We start from the raw sequence: 13,301 nt of genomic DNA on the forward strand, positions 1-13,301 counted from the left end.
CAGCATACCAACAAATTGTATTGTGTTTTGAGATTCTGTTCCCTGGTTCACTTATATGTGATGAGTGAAAAGGCCTGATTTCATAAAAAACTAGATATCAGCGACAGTAGATTTTTAACCATTAAAGATCAATTGAAAATAATCTTACTAGATCCAACTGCCTTTCAAATCTAATTTTTGTTCATTTTGAAATCAGGCCTAAAAATGCTTAAGCATATTAAAATTTCGAACATTTTCCGGGGGGGACACCCGACCCCGTTTTTCTGTAGAGGATGAAATACCCCTCCCCCCAGACCCACGGAACAATTTAAACCCTCCCAATAAGTTTCTGATAAGTCGGGGGCCCGTGTAAATTCACTGAACTGGAACTATCCTGTAAAATATAATATTGCTCTTAAATAAGAGCAATAATATTAATAATATTGCTTATAATATTGTTCTTATATAATAAAATGACTACGATGTAAGTTACATTCTTCCTTTATGCTTTCGTGTAAAGTGTGAGTGTATAATATGTAGTTATATGAGACTTATCTGTGTTAAATGTGGTGTGTATCTGTTAAATAATACGGTAATTATCTTGACCACACATATAATATTCTTCACAGCATATATTGCAGTTCTCTATAACAATATTGATATATAATGAAAATGCTTTTCAACTTATCAAGCAATACATATACAGTATATTTATTATTCTTTCTGTTGCACTCAATCCTCTTATCTTGTGTATGCAAAATATTCTCACTGCCGTTGCCGTTGAAGCAGAGTTCTATCAAAATAATTGACGGCCTGTTTGGTGTTTTCAATCGTCTCCTCTCTTCTCCACTCTCATTCATCATCCTTAAACTGTCTCTCTTGCTCTTTTTGTGTCAGATAATAGTCGTGTCCGACCTTTGGTTGACCTCTTGCTGATGTCAGATATTGTGTTTGCAATAGCAGTTTTATTGTTGGCAGTCCATATAACCGGTTGTTGCTCGGCCATTTCACACCACACAATACACCCACTTTATCATCACACATCTCATGCCTAGAAAGGCTCACAGGTCGTCGTTTGGAACTGTTACTTTGTTGCTATTGAATACAAGAACTTTTGGAATTGCCACAGTCACTTCATAAACAACTACTATACACAATTTTATTGTATTTTTTCTTTAGGGCTACTTTCAATATAAATCTAAATAAAAATATTAATCTGAGTACCGTACCCTTATAAATTATTTTGTCACTACATGTTTCGGCTAATAATGTAGGGTACTGTAATAATAAGGGTACCGTACTCAGATTAATATTTTTATTTATTCTATACACAACTATTATATACATTACAACAACTAAAGTCAAGACTACTATAAATACTACACAACTATACTGCTGTATATTCGCATTTTAGAATAATAATGAGTGTAGGATCAACTTCAAATTGTCAGCATTTCTTATAAATAGTATCAATGCTTCCCAGTAATCCAATGCTGTATACAACTGTAAATGGGAAAACCAATGCTGACAGTTTCAAGTGAATTACACTATATTTTAGGCTCCATCATCAATCTCTGCTTCATGGATAATTTCCATTTTCAGCAATAACGGAGTCTATTCAATGATAATTTGCGCTTCAAACCATCTCTCCTAGGATCTGTTGGATCCTATAGGAAGATTTGCTTCAAACTGTTTTAGAATTTATTCATACAAATAAAAATTAATTCTTTTCATTGATTCAATGCTGAAAGTATGAAGTGAAATTCACTTTAGATTTTTTGCAAGCATCACCACTAATTATTGCAACTTTTCACTATTATAACAAAATTATTGATTTAACTTATTATTCAATAAATAACTCTTCAACTGAGGTATTATTATTATTGATAAGTGATATTTTCCTTCAACAATCCTGCCATTAAAAATTCACTATAGCTACAATTCAGAGATGGTGCATAAATTTTTGTTACCCGGTATTTAAAATATACGCTGCCACTTAAAAGTTCAAAATAATAATAAACATATTTGTGAAATACGTACTCTACTGACTTTGTGGAACTTTTTATGAATTTAGAACAATGAATACCTATATTGTCAATTCAACATAATATTTGACTTTACTTCTGTGTGTTATTGGTTTCGGCATAAAAATAGTCCTGGAAGTGGAATCGATAAGTCTTATCGGTATTACTGTGTTCTCAATTATTACAACAAACAGTTTTTTCAAAGACTGAAGGCTCCAGACAAAAATCTGGTGTGGCGCACTCACACAATAACTTTCCTTGCCGTTATGAAAATTGATCACCTGACGCTAGTGTTCACGCGCATCTCAAGTCTACTTATAAACAAAGTTCTGAGCCAGCTGTTGACAGGACAATAACGCTAGAGACATACGAGGTCTGCTATCTCTTCATAGTGAATCATTTAATAGAATCAACAGTTGCCAACAGTTTGCAATTGGATAATCACTTTTCTCGAGTTTCGTGCTTATTTTCAATTTTAGGTGGAAATGCTACCTTACTAAACATTAATTTTAGAGATTTTCATGCTCAATCTTTTCCACTCGAAAATTTTTATTCAAATTGTATCTGAAGCCTGATAATTGGGAATCTAAAATCAAACTTTGCAGTGATGGGGCGGAGCTCCTGGAATTTTTACAGATATGGGACTTGTGACAGTTGATAGAGCTTATCAGTGACTATTCTAGGTATAAATTTAATCAAAATCGTTGGAGCCGTTTTCGAGAAAATCGCGAAAAACCCGTTTTTTGACAACATTTTCGCCATTTTAGCCGCCATCTTGAATTGCATTTGATCGAAATTGTTCGTGTCAGATCCTTTTATTGTAAGGACCTTAAGTTCTAAATTTCAAGTCATTCCGTTGATTGGGAGATGAGATATCGTGTACACAGACGCACATACACTCATACACACACACACACACACACACACACACCACACACACACACACACCAATACCCCAAAAACACTTTTTTGGACTCAGGGGACCTTGAAACGTATAGAAATTTAGAAATTGGGTACCTTAATTTTTTCGGAAAGCAATACTTTCCTTACCTATGGTAATAGGGCAAGAAAAGTAAAAATAGGATATTTTTGTGCTGTTTAATTGGTTTCTTCAAGAACATGAGATAAAAATTATATATAAATATGACTCAATAGGTTTCAATACAACTCTATCATTGCGGAATACACAATGAAAATTTATATTTATACACTACCTATGTATTTAACTATCATTTATGAGGATCCCTTCTAACTTTCAGCATTCCTTCCAAATAGCATCGACACTTCACTCAACTAATTCTGGCAGAATCATGTGAATTTCACTATTTTTAATATAACTTAATCTGATTTGATATGTCCATTATTATACCTAACAGGTTAGTTCTTCTCGGCAACCTACAAGCCTTGCAAGGCATAGGCCTACGACTAAAACACACATTTGCAGCATCATCCTTTGAAGCAACAGCTAGGTTCAATGTAGGATGAGAAGCAGGAGTAGGAGGAGTAGGAGGAGGAGTAGGAGGAGGAGGGGAGGAGGAATGAAGGCCCTCTAATCACAGCTATTGTATTTGACCAGCGGAGCTGAGCTTAGCAGAAGAGAAGAATTATTAGAACGTTCACACAAGTCGACAACGCAGCATCACAGAACTTCATCGTCCGGTATCCAGTAGATATTAAACAAATAATGGCTGCAACATCGTTCAGAATTTGTTGTAAGTTGATTGACAAATAATATATGGTACCTATCTTATTGATATTGAAAAGGGTTGACCAGCAGTTTGACAAGAATAACGAAATTTCCCTTTAGAGTAGACTATATTATTTTTCTTGCATTATATTATTGGCAAATATTGCATTTTTTATAAAATAGGACAAGACTCTTTGTTGTAAGTTTATTGGCAACCATCAAGAATTAATTGATAGAATTTTTTAAAGATTTTTGTAGAACCGATCTTACTTTTATTGAAGTTTCATATTTTATTGACAAATATGTTATAAATTTATTACAGCCTAAGGATATGTAAGATTTTTTGTTTATTAGGATACATGATTTATCGTAATATATATTTTTTAAATATATTATATTTTAGGTTTGTTGTAGGTTTATTGGCAAATATAATCATATTCTTCTTATAGAATATAGAAATGCTCTCAGTTGTAGGCTTATTAACAAAAGCATTTATATATTCTACTGACTGACATTGTTGTTGACAACACATAACAGGAAAAGTGATAATACAATGCATGGACGATTTAAAATTATTTTTCCTCGATGAAATTCATTTCTATGATCATAAATTTCATTCATAACATTATGCTTGCACTCAATTTAAAGGGATTCTGAATTTAGTTTGAACTGATCCTACGAATCGTTCTGACGTCCTAGGAAACTTCCTTATTATGCCGGCGTTTTCACAGTTCCTAATTACTGTAGATTAAACATATATTTATATTGTATCTAAGGCCATTTTGATATTATATTATCATCATATTTATCGTTTTAGTAATAGCTGATAATGTTCATTTAACAGATAAGTTTGGTAATGAAACAGTCTATTTGATATTGTAGAGTTTTATTTTGTAATAATTGATGCTTTCGCAGTTTTTTTGTTTGACTGGTCGACTTGCTTTGTATGTTTTGCCTTAAGTACTTCATTTTTCATTTTTGTTTCTCTCTTTGTATTATTCTGTTATTTCTTTAATATATTTTATTTTCAACTGTGCAGTACCTTTTTGTTTCACGTTTATGTATTATTCACTTTCTGCTTTGTTTGTGTTCTTTTTTTAAATTCTTTCTTATTATTCTATGTTGAGTTCAACCATTTCTCATACATATTATTTGGTTATTATTCAGTATCCTTATATTGTTGAGCTTGATGCTGTAGAATTACAGCAGTGTTCTCTTATCCCACTATCGATTTAATGATTGTTATTGTTCTGCTTAATTAAAATTGAGCTATTAGATTATTTTGCATGTATATTACTTTCATATTTATTAATAATTTCATTTATTGACAATCACAAATCATTATATTATACTATATCATATAATCTTGTTACTTTTATTCTTTCAAGTTATTGTACTTGAGTTGCAAATTGGTGTAACCGTTGGAAATCAAATAAATGAATAAATCTTTGGTAAATAAAATGAATTGAAATTGTTGTTGAATGTTTTTTTTTCCGACAGTGGTGTTAGCGGCCCTGGTCTGCCTAGCTCTCGCAGCCAGCTCCGACAAGAAGCTAGACGCTGCCAAGAAGGCAGCTGCGCAGAAGGCCAAATGCGACGTGTGCGCAGATGACTACAAGCCAGTTTGCGGCCATGACGCCGCTGGAAAGCCGGTTACTTTTGGCAACGCATGTGTGCTCAAGAAGGCTGCCTGCGAAAGTGGAAAACGTACGTTCAATATTCCTCAAAAATGAATAAAATACACATTATTGCGAAGTACGATACACAGTCATTATTTCGATGTTAAGTGGTAGAGAAGACTTAAAAGACCTAACTCCGCCAAATAGAATTTTTTCCATTCCATTTCATTATTGAGGGAAATTAACTCTAGGAGTTGGATGTTAGATAAATAGGGGTTGGATGAATAGGGGTTTGATGAATTGGTGAGTTGGTGATGCTATTGGTGAATTAGTAAGGCGTCTTTGCATAGGCCTCTCTTTTTCATGATAAACTTTATAAAAGTTTATATCACTTTATATAACTTTCATATCAAAGGTGTACTCCCATTCATTCCACTATAATAAGGTAAACATATATTTGGGATGCGGGATGAGTTTTTATTCTTTAGTCTTGTGTGCACATACACACACACACACCACTGCGACTGATGCTAACAGCGAATGATGTAAAATTCCAACCTTTTAACCACTTTAAATTCTCCTCCTGCTCCTGTTGCCGTCGAGCGATTCAAGAATTTAATATTCTATATTATTTTATACGCACAAGGCTTTAATAATGTAGTCAGGCCAAGGCCAACGTAAAACGCGACACCCATCCTAGGAGTCTCACCTTGCATCCCATTAAAAATAATGACACTCCTTACAGCGTTCCAAACAGAGTTATCTTGTTAATTGTTATAGAGTTCTATTACACAATCGTATAATTGGATGATTTATTGATACCGTATTTGATCAACTTTTATCCAAGATTTGATTCCATTGATTACAATTAATTTTATATTCAATTTAAAAAAGTGTAGTTTTAGATAAAATAATATTGATTTAAATTGGTATCAATTAACTACAGCCTACCGTACATGTTTGTGGTTTGGTATGGTTTAATTGAGTGCAGTATTTTTAATTTTTGTCCCCACCCCTCATACACAAAAGTTCGTTGGAGAACTCCCAATATATTCTCAATGCATATATAGTATGTATCATCAAATACACTTTAGTAAATATTTGGAAAATAATTTCTCTAATTACAATATTTTGTTCCAGAATACACAAAACAATACGACGGAGAATGCAAGAACGGAGGAGCCGTACGTCTACAGTAGTAGATATTCATTTTCAACGTCAAAGCCTTCAATTCAATGATATTGTTCATCAATTACATTCCTGTATTTCAATTTTTTTCAAATAAAAAAACTTAAACATTTCTCTTCTTTCTTATAGATCGGTGACATTTTTATCACTCAGATAAAATAAATTTACCAATTAATAGTGAGATTCTTGTTTTAATAAAGCCCGTGCGGGAATGAGCGGATGGCAGATTTTCAAAGTTATCTATAATTTATATACCTACTTGAGTAGTTCTGAAGGTGATATTTTAGTAGTTAGGATATCCACATTGAATAGAAAAAGAAATTGAAATTTAAGTACCCTTTTGTAAATTTATTTACTCACAACATGTAAATAATTTTACAGAAGGGTATAAGGTAATTTTATTTCTATTCAAGAGTAGCCCCAACGAAAAAAGCCAATTTGATGGTGAATAAAAAATAATATATATTGTATAATTGCATACTACATTTTAGTTAAATTTTTGGTGGAGGGCTACTCTTATTATCATGAAATTAAAAATCCAAATAGCCTTCATTTTAAAAACTTTAATTTACAACATGAATATGTTCTTAATATGTTGAAACCTTGTAGGTATAGATAACCCTATAAAATATAGATCTATATCTGGTCTAAGGTTGAAACATGTCGTGATTTTAAAAAAAGAGTGCATACTATATGATTTTAATTTCTATAAAAGTTATAGTTCGTTTAAGGTTTAGTTAGTTAAAGTTTTAGTTATAACCTTCCAAAATGTACAATTTATTTTGCCTTTCTTTGAAATTTATACGGCATCTATTTTTTTGTGCAGGTATAAATGTGATCAATGTATCAAAGAGATTTCCTTGTAGGAAATCCTATCAAGAGATTTAGAGAACCAAATTATTATTTCTGATTGTTTTTTCGGCTTTAAAATAATGATCTGTACGTATATAAGTTACCGTACATTATAAGCAATTATATGTACTGTACGGTACGGTAGTTATAAGCCTACATTATAACAAAAAATATAGAGGAAGAGGAAGGTTTCCTAAATATTTTCGTGCGGAAAATGATGAAATATCTTAAACCCTTCACGGTTGTCAAAATACAAGCAATATAGAAAAAGCCTGAACAATTTTGGTGAGCTTCATAAGATGTGAGTTAAAAGGTGCGTACAGATATACGCGCCGCGAACATGAGAAATTCACTTTTAATCAGCTGATGCCAAGCTTTTTATATCTGTATCTTACCATTTCTGTAAAAACCATATCAAGTCATATCATTGCGATTCTCATTATACGAGAGACAAGAAATTAAGACATTTCCACTTCTATAATCTGTAAATGACAACGGAGTGAGTATTTTTAGAACTTCTGAGAGCTTCTTTTTAGTACATTTTCTCTAAAAAAATTTAACAGGCTACCTTACAACTTCATGTTATCTTTGGCTATTTTTCTGAACTTTAAAAATTTAAACTTACCGCTTATTTGCAGAGATGACATGAAGACCAACCTTTCATAAAAAATATCGGTTTTGTACAAGTATGATTGTTTGAAAAATTAGCTGTAATGAATACGAAAAAAATCTTTATCCATAGTAGAAATTTTAGTACATTTGAAAAAATAATTTTAAACATAAAAAATCGGAATTAAAGAAAAATACATGAATCTTGACATAGACATTTGCCGTGTGGTGCTATCTGACGGCAGGAAATTCAATACTACGATCCAAATAAGGGAAAATGGGTTCCGCTGTTTGGTTTTCTGCTGAGTGCACAGTGCAGCGGAGATCAGTGATTCATGTTGAAGAGTGCCTTCATCAATTGTGAATTTTTAAAGAATAATTAGTAATATTCTACAGTAATTAACAAATTTTATCAGCGATGTCATATTCCACTAGTAAGTTTATTGATAATATCTTTCTAGCTTTGTTTGTAAACTCTGAGCTCGCCGGCTGTTATGAAAGATAATCTCATTTTGATAATTAATATTGTAAACATTATTCAATTTCTCAAATAATTATTGTACAGCTTGAAATTTACGAATTGCCATCGGGTTCTTATTAATCATTACATTTTTTCATAAGATAATTTCTTATTCAAAACTTCAAGATTATAAACTATGCTATTAAGTATTTTTTTTGAAGTGTTTAACTTATTGTACAATACAGGAAACCTTTAAAAAAATATGATTTTTTCCTATAATAGCTTTTAAATTTTATAAGATTTATCCCATCTAGAAGTAAAGAAGAACATTTTATTACTACAATACTTGAAACAAAATAATTTATTCTAGGTTATGTCAAGCGTAATGAGATGTCAAGATCTCGCCTTTCATCAAAATAGCCTACATTTTGGCTTTCTTGAGTAGTAGAGCCTGACTTTTGATGAATATCAAGATTTTATGGTTTGCTGGCTGCTGGATTCAAGGAAGAGAAACGTTTTTTTAATAACTTTCCTCAATTTAACTTACATATTATCATTAGGCCTAATAATTATACAAATGAAATATGCTGTAGTAAATATAATTTATAATAGATCCGGTATAATATCTTGCGTTTTGAAGGAATGCAACACTTTTTTGAGGCGAATATATTTTTTTGTAATTTTATAGATAGGTACCCACCTTGAATAAATGTTGGGGTGTGGTTCAATACATTCAGATTCAATTTCTTATCCAATTGTATATAAAATAGAATACTATCCAGCAATTTCTAAGTTTTCCACCAAAAATTGTCTTGTACTTGTTTCTTTTAGATTCATGTTTGTATTACTCTAAATTAGCATAAAAATCCAACTTGTAACTTCAGTTTTCTTTCTCACAGACTAGTGTGAGAAATAAATTGAAGGAGAGATCTCAGTTTTCCAGCCCTAGATAAGTCACTAATGATTGTTACATCTTTGGAAGGGTGACCGTTTCCACTTTTTGTGCTGCAGCACTGTTTAAAGCTGTTCCTTATTCCTTTTTCTTCATCAATGACCAGTGAACTGTATAGATGGCGTCATTAAATTACTTCTAAGATGGCATGTCAGGCTATGTTGTCCTTGTGTGCATCGAAATATTCACTCATTGTGTAGAATGGGTTATTCTTCAGCCACGTCACTATTCTAATTTTGAAGTCACTTCCTTGCAGATTCCTCACATTGACAGGTAGGTCGTTGAACAAGCGAAGGGCAAAAATGGTTAAACAGTCCTTCTTGTTACTAGTTGTGCAGCGTGGAATATCCATTGCCGCAAACCTCCTCCTTGTATTATGTACGTGGGCTAAGATCCGATGTGCAGGACTTGACTGCACTCGGTGTCCTTACGCATGCAACAAACTGGGCAGGAGTATGTTGGCACTGGTTGTAGGATGCCCGCCCAGTCAGGATGCCCACCCGCCCAGTCAAACAAACATGCAAACACAGTGCTCACGATACCTCACTGAGGTTAACACTCCAAGTGGTTTCTTCTGGAGCATCAGCACACTCTTGCAGCCCGCCGCATGTCCCCACAGCAAGAGTCCATACAGAAGATGGGAACCATGTTCAAGTCCTTCCGGCTCAGAAGGATCCTCAGTCTGCGCAAAAGATATACCACCCGCGCCAGCCTGGAACAAACTCCCTCAGTGTACCTGCCCATGATAACTTTGAGTCAATGATGAATCCCAGGAGCTTCACATTAGCCAGGTGGGCAGATTCAGCGAGGCTACGGAGTTCACATACCAGTTTTTGGGTCTTTCCCTCATTTAGGCTGAGTCTATTTTCTGCAAACCACTGTTTGGCACTGCTAAAAACTCTCTGCATGTAATTCCGCCTGTTCTACAGTCTACCCCTTTGAGCATATTGTGGCGTCATCTGCAAACATCAGGACAGATCCAATGAGCCCAAGGTCATTGATCGCGATCAGAAAGAGTAGAGGGCCCATCACTGATCCCTGCGGCACGCCATAATCCACAAACTCTTCACTGTTCACTGTCTGTCCGTTGGTTTGGAGTCCGCCTAAAGTTGTGCGATAATATATCATTATTGATATTATATTATTTTTTATCCCACTAGTAGCGCGACATCGCCGTGGTCGTCATTGGTTGGCCCTGCGGAACACACTGTCATCATAGAATTCCTGCAGGCTATAGTATGGCCTTTGTTGTAGGTGTCTCTTCAGTAGGTCCTTGAAGCCGCCTATGCTTTCAATATTTTTTATTTCTTCTGGGAGATGGTTGTAAATCCTGCTGCATACGTATCTGGGCCCCTTTTGTGCCAGTCCTGTTCTCACTGCCAGTACATGGGTGTCATTATGTCGTCTTGTGCTGTATCCATGTATATGTTGGTTCCGTTGGAAATAGTCCGGTCTTCTTTTAACCATCAGAGCTGATTCAAAGATAAGGAGGGCTGGGAGTGTTAGTATTCCAGTCTCAATAAACAAAGGTTTGCAATGTGCCAGGTAGTTTTCATTGCATATAATTCTAACAATACTTTTCTGCAGAAGAAGCACTCGTATTGCGCTATGGCTGCTCCCCCAGAATGTTATGCCATAATTCATTATGCTCTGGAAGCAGTCATAGTACACCTTCATTAGTATTTCGGTGTCGAGTAAGCTTTGCAATCGGCTCATCATGTAACAAACTGCAGTAAGTTTTTTTGAAATAAGGTCAATGTGAGTCTGCCACTTTAAGTTGTTGCTGATAGCAACTCCTAGATATTTTATATTTTCATCGACCTTTACAATAGAACCCTCAAGTCTGAGAAGAGGTGTTGAATCATGTCTATTTCGGTTATAGAACTGCAGGGCTCTAGTTTTCACTTTGTTTAGTATTAGACTATTAGCATGGCACCAATCACTCACATCTTTTAATCCTTCCGGAGTTCTGATATGGAGGCTTTTCATATTGTCTTCCTTTATTAGGTGACTGATGTCATCTGCGAACAGCCACACTTTTCCCGTTGATATATCATCAGGCATGTCGTTTATGTAAAGTAAGAACAATACCGGGCCCAAATTTGAACCTTGAGGGACTCCAGTTTGTATTGGCGGTGAAACGGATGATTTATAGCATTTAATCATTCCATCTTGTACTGAGTGTGTTATATTTACAGTCTGGGTTCTGTTCTTCAGGTAGGTGGCAATCCATCTCCATGCTTTATTCTTTATCCCTAGGTTTGACAATTTATGCAGGAGTATTTTATGAGAGAGAAGGTCAAAGGCTCTCGTCATATCATAAAATATACAAATTTGTTCTCCAATTTCATCAAGATTCTCATATATTTTAGTTATCAGATCGAAGATGGCGTCGGTAGTGCTCCTGTTTTTTCTAAAGCCGTATTGGTATTCATTGAACAATTTTCTTTTTTCTAGGTAGGGTATAAGTCTCCTAAGAAAAGCAATTTCGTATATTTTAGAAAAAACATTTTGAACTGCAATGGGTCGATAATTGCATACTTGGTCTTTCTCATTTTTCTTATGGACAGGTATTACTTATAGATAGGTATTACAGGTATTACTACTCGATATTTTAATTGGATCAGGGAACTGGCCTTGGTCAAAAGATTTATCAAGGTTGATAGGTGTCCGGCTATTGAGTCTACACATACCTGCATCAAACTACAAGGGATATCATCCACACCAAAGCTAGACTTGGCACTTATTTGATTGATGATATCCCTGATCTCTTTTGTGGTAGTTGGCCAGAGCTGGAAGTCACTATCTGATATTTCATGGGCTGTATCAATGTTGGTCTCAATTATGGTGCCTGTTAACTTCCGAATTTCGGATATGAAATAGTTATTGAAAATATTTGCCACCAAACCAGGATCGGTTATAACCTTCTCATCTTGTTTCAAGCATATATTGTAGTGGATTGTCATATCATCATTTGTTAAGCTTTTCACAACATTCCATGAAGCCTTACTTACATTTTTTGATTTCTCTTTTGTTTTTGTAGAATTTTCTTTAGGTTGTTTTACACAGGTAGGAGTATACTGCTTCTTAGCTTCTTTGTTCTAATTGATTATAATTTATCTTCTTTGTTATTGATCTAATTGCCCTCAAAACAGGGCAGGTTTAAATATATTTCTTGTATTTAATGTTTTTTGCTAAAAACCATAAAAGAAAAAAACAAATTAAGTTCTATTGAATGCTTGCTTAGTATCAATTACAGTAAATGTTTTGATTTTAGAGTTTGATACACTGATAAATTTTTACTTGATGAATATGAATCAACTGAGCTATAATAAAGACGTGGATATCAGTTTCAGTGAACGTCAGTCTATTAAAATTATTGTACAAAATGATTATAAACCTTTTTTTCATGTGTTATTACCCACAATTAATTAATAATGCATCATTTTTATCATTTAGAATACATTTTTGCTACTCTTCCGAGAACTCAAAGAGGTCAGCCAATTGTTTTGGGAGGTGATCCGAAAGGGAAGAATTTCCTCTACACAAATGGAAACAGTGTGATCATTCGTAACATAGAAGTAAGTAAATATTAGCATAATATTACAGGTGTTGCATGTAATTTTTAGAAAACAGAAAAAAATGCTCAAATCTTTTGACAAATATAATTATTTTTCAAAATCTAGTTCTGAAACTTGAAATAGGCCTAAAGCTAATTGATGAATTACCTGAATTAATGTATAAGGCGGGATGCACACCGGAGAAACGCGTTTCGTGAAAAAAGTTTCAGGAAACGTGAAACGAAAGTTGCTCGCAATCGACTGATAAGATTAAGCAGGGAACGTTTCTTTTGTATGCATGCGCGAGTGAACGGATTGCATGAAACAAGTTTCATGAAAGAGGGCTTCACGAAATGCGTTTCTTCGGTGTG

At 34.0% G+C, this 13,301-nt stretch overlaps 1 protein-coding gene across 3 annotated transcripts in view; it reads left to right on the forward strand.

Moving 5' to 3' along the window:
• The first annotated feature begins 3,385 nt into the window (after positions 1 to 3,385).
• LOC111044382 (actin-interacting protein 1) overlaps positions 3,386 to 13,301 on the forward strand; it is a 40,465-nt gene continuing 30,549 nt past the window's right edge. For 2 of the 3 annotated variants that reach the window (XM_039425843.1, XM_039425844.1), the window contains exons 1-2: positions 8,227 to 8,392; positions 12,830 to 12,951. In XM_039425843.1, the coding sequence (XP_039281777.1) occupies positions 8,377 to 8,392; positions 12,830 to 12,951 (138 nt within the window). In that variant the 5' untranslated portion in view covers positions 8,227 to 8,376. Of the gene's footprint in view, positions 3,716 to 5,190; positions 5,398 to 8,226; positions 8,393 to 12,829; positions 12,952 to 13,301 lie in introns of those variants that run through there. The other variant, XM_039425845.1, reaches the window with a different exon arrangement.

Source organism: Nilaparvata lugens, chromosome 4 (genome assembly GCF_014356525.2).
Source record: "Nilaparvata lugens isolate BPH chromosome 4, ASM1435652v1, whole genome shotgun sequence".
In the NCBI taxonomy this organism is placed as follows: domain Eukaryota; kingdom Metazoa; phylum Arthropoda; class Insecta; order Hemiptera; family Delphacidae; genus Nilaparvata; species Nilaparvata lugens.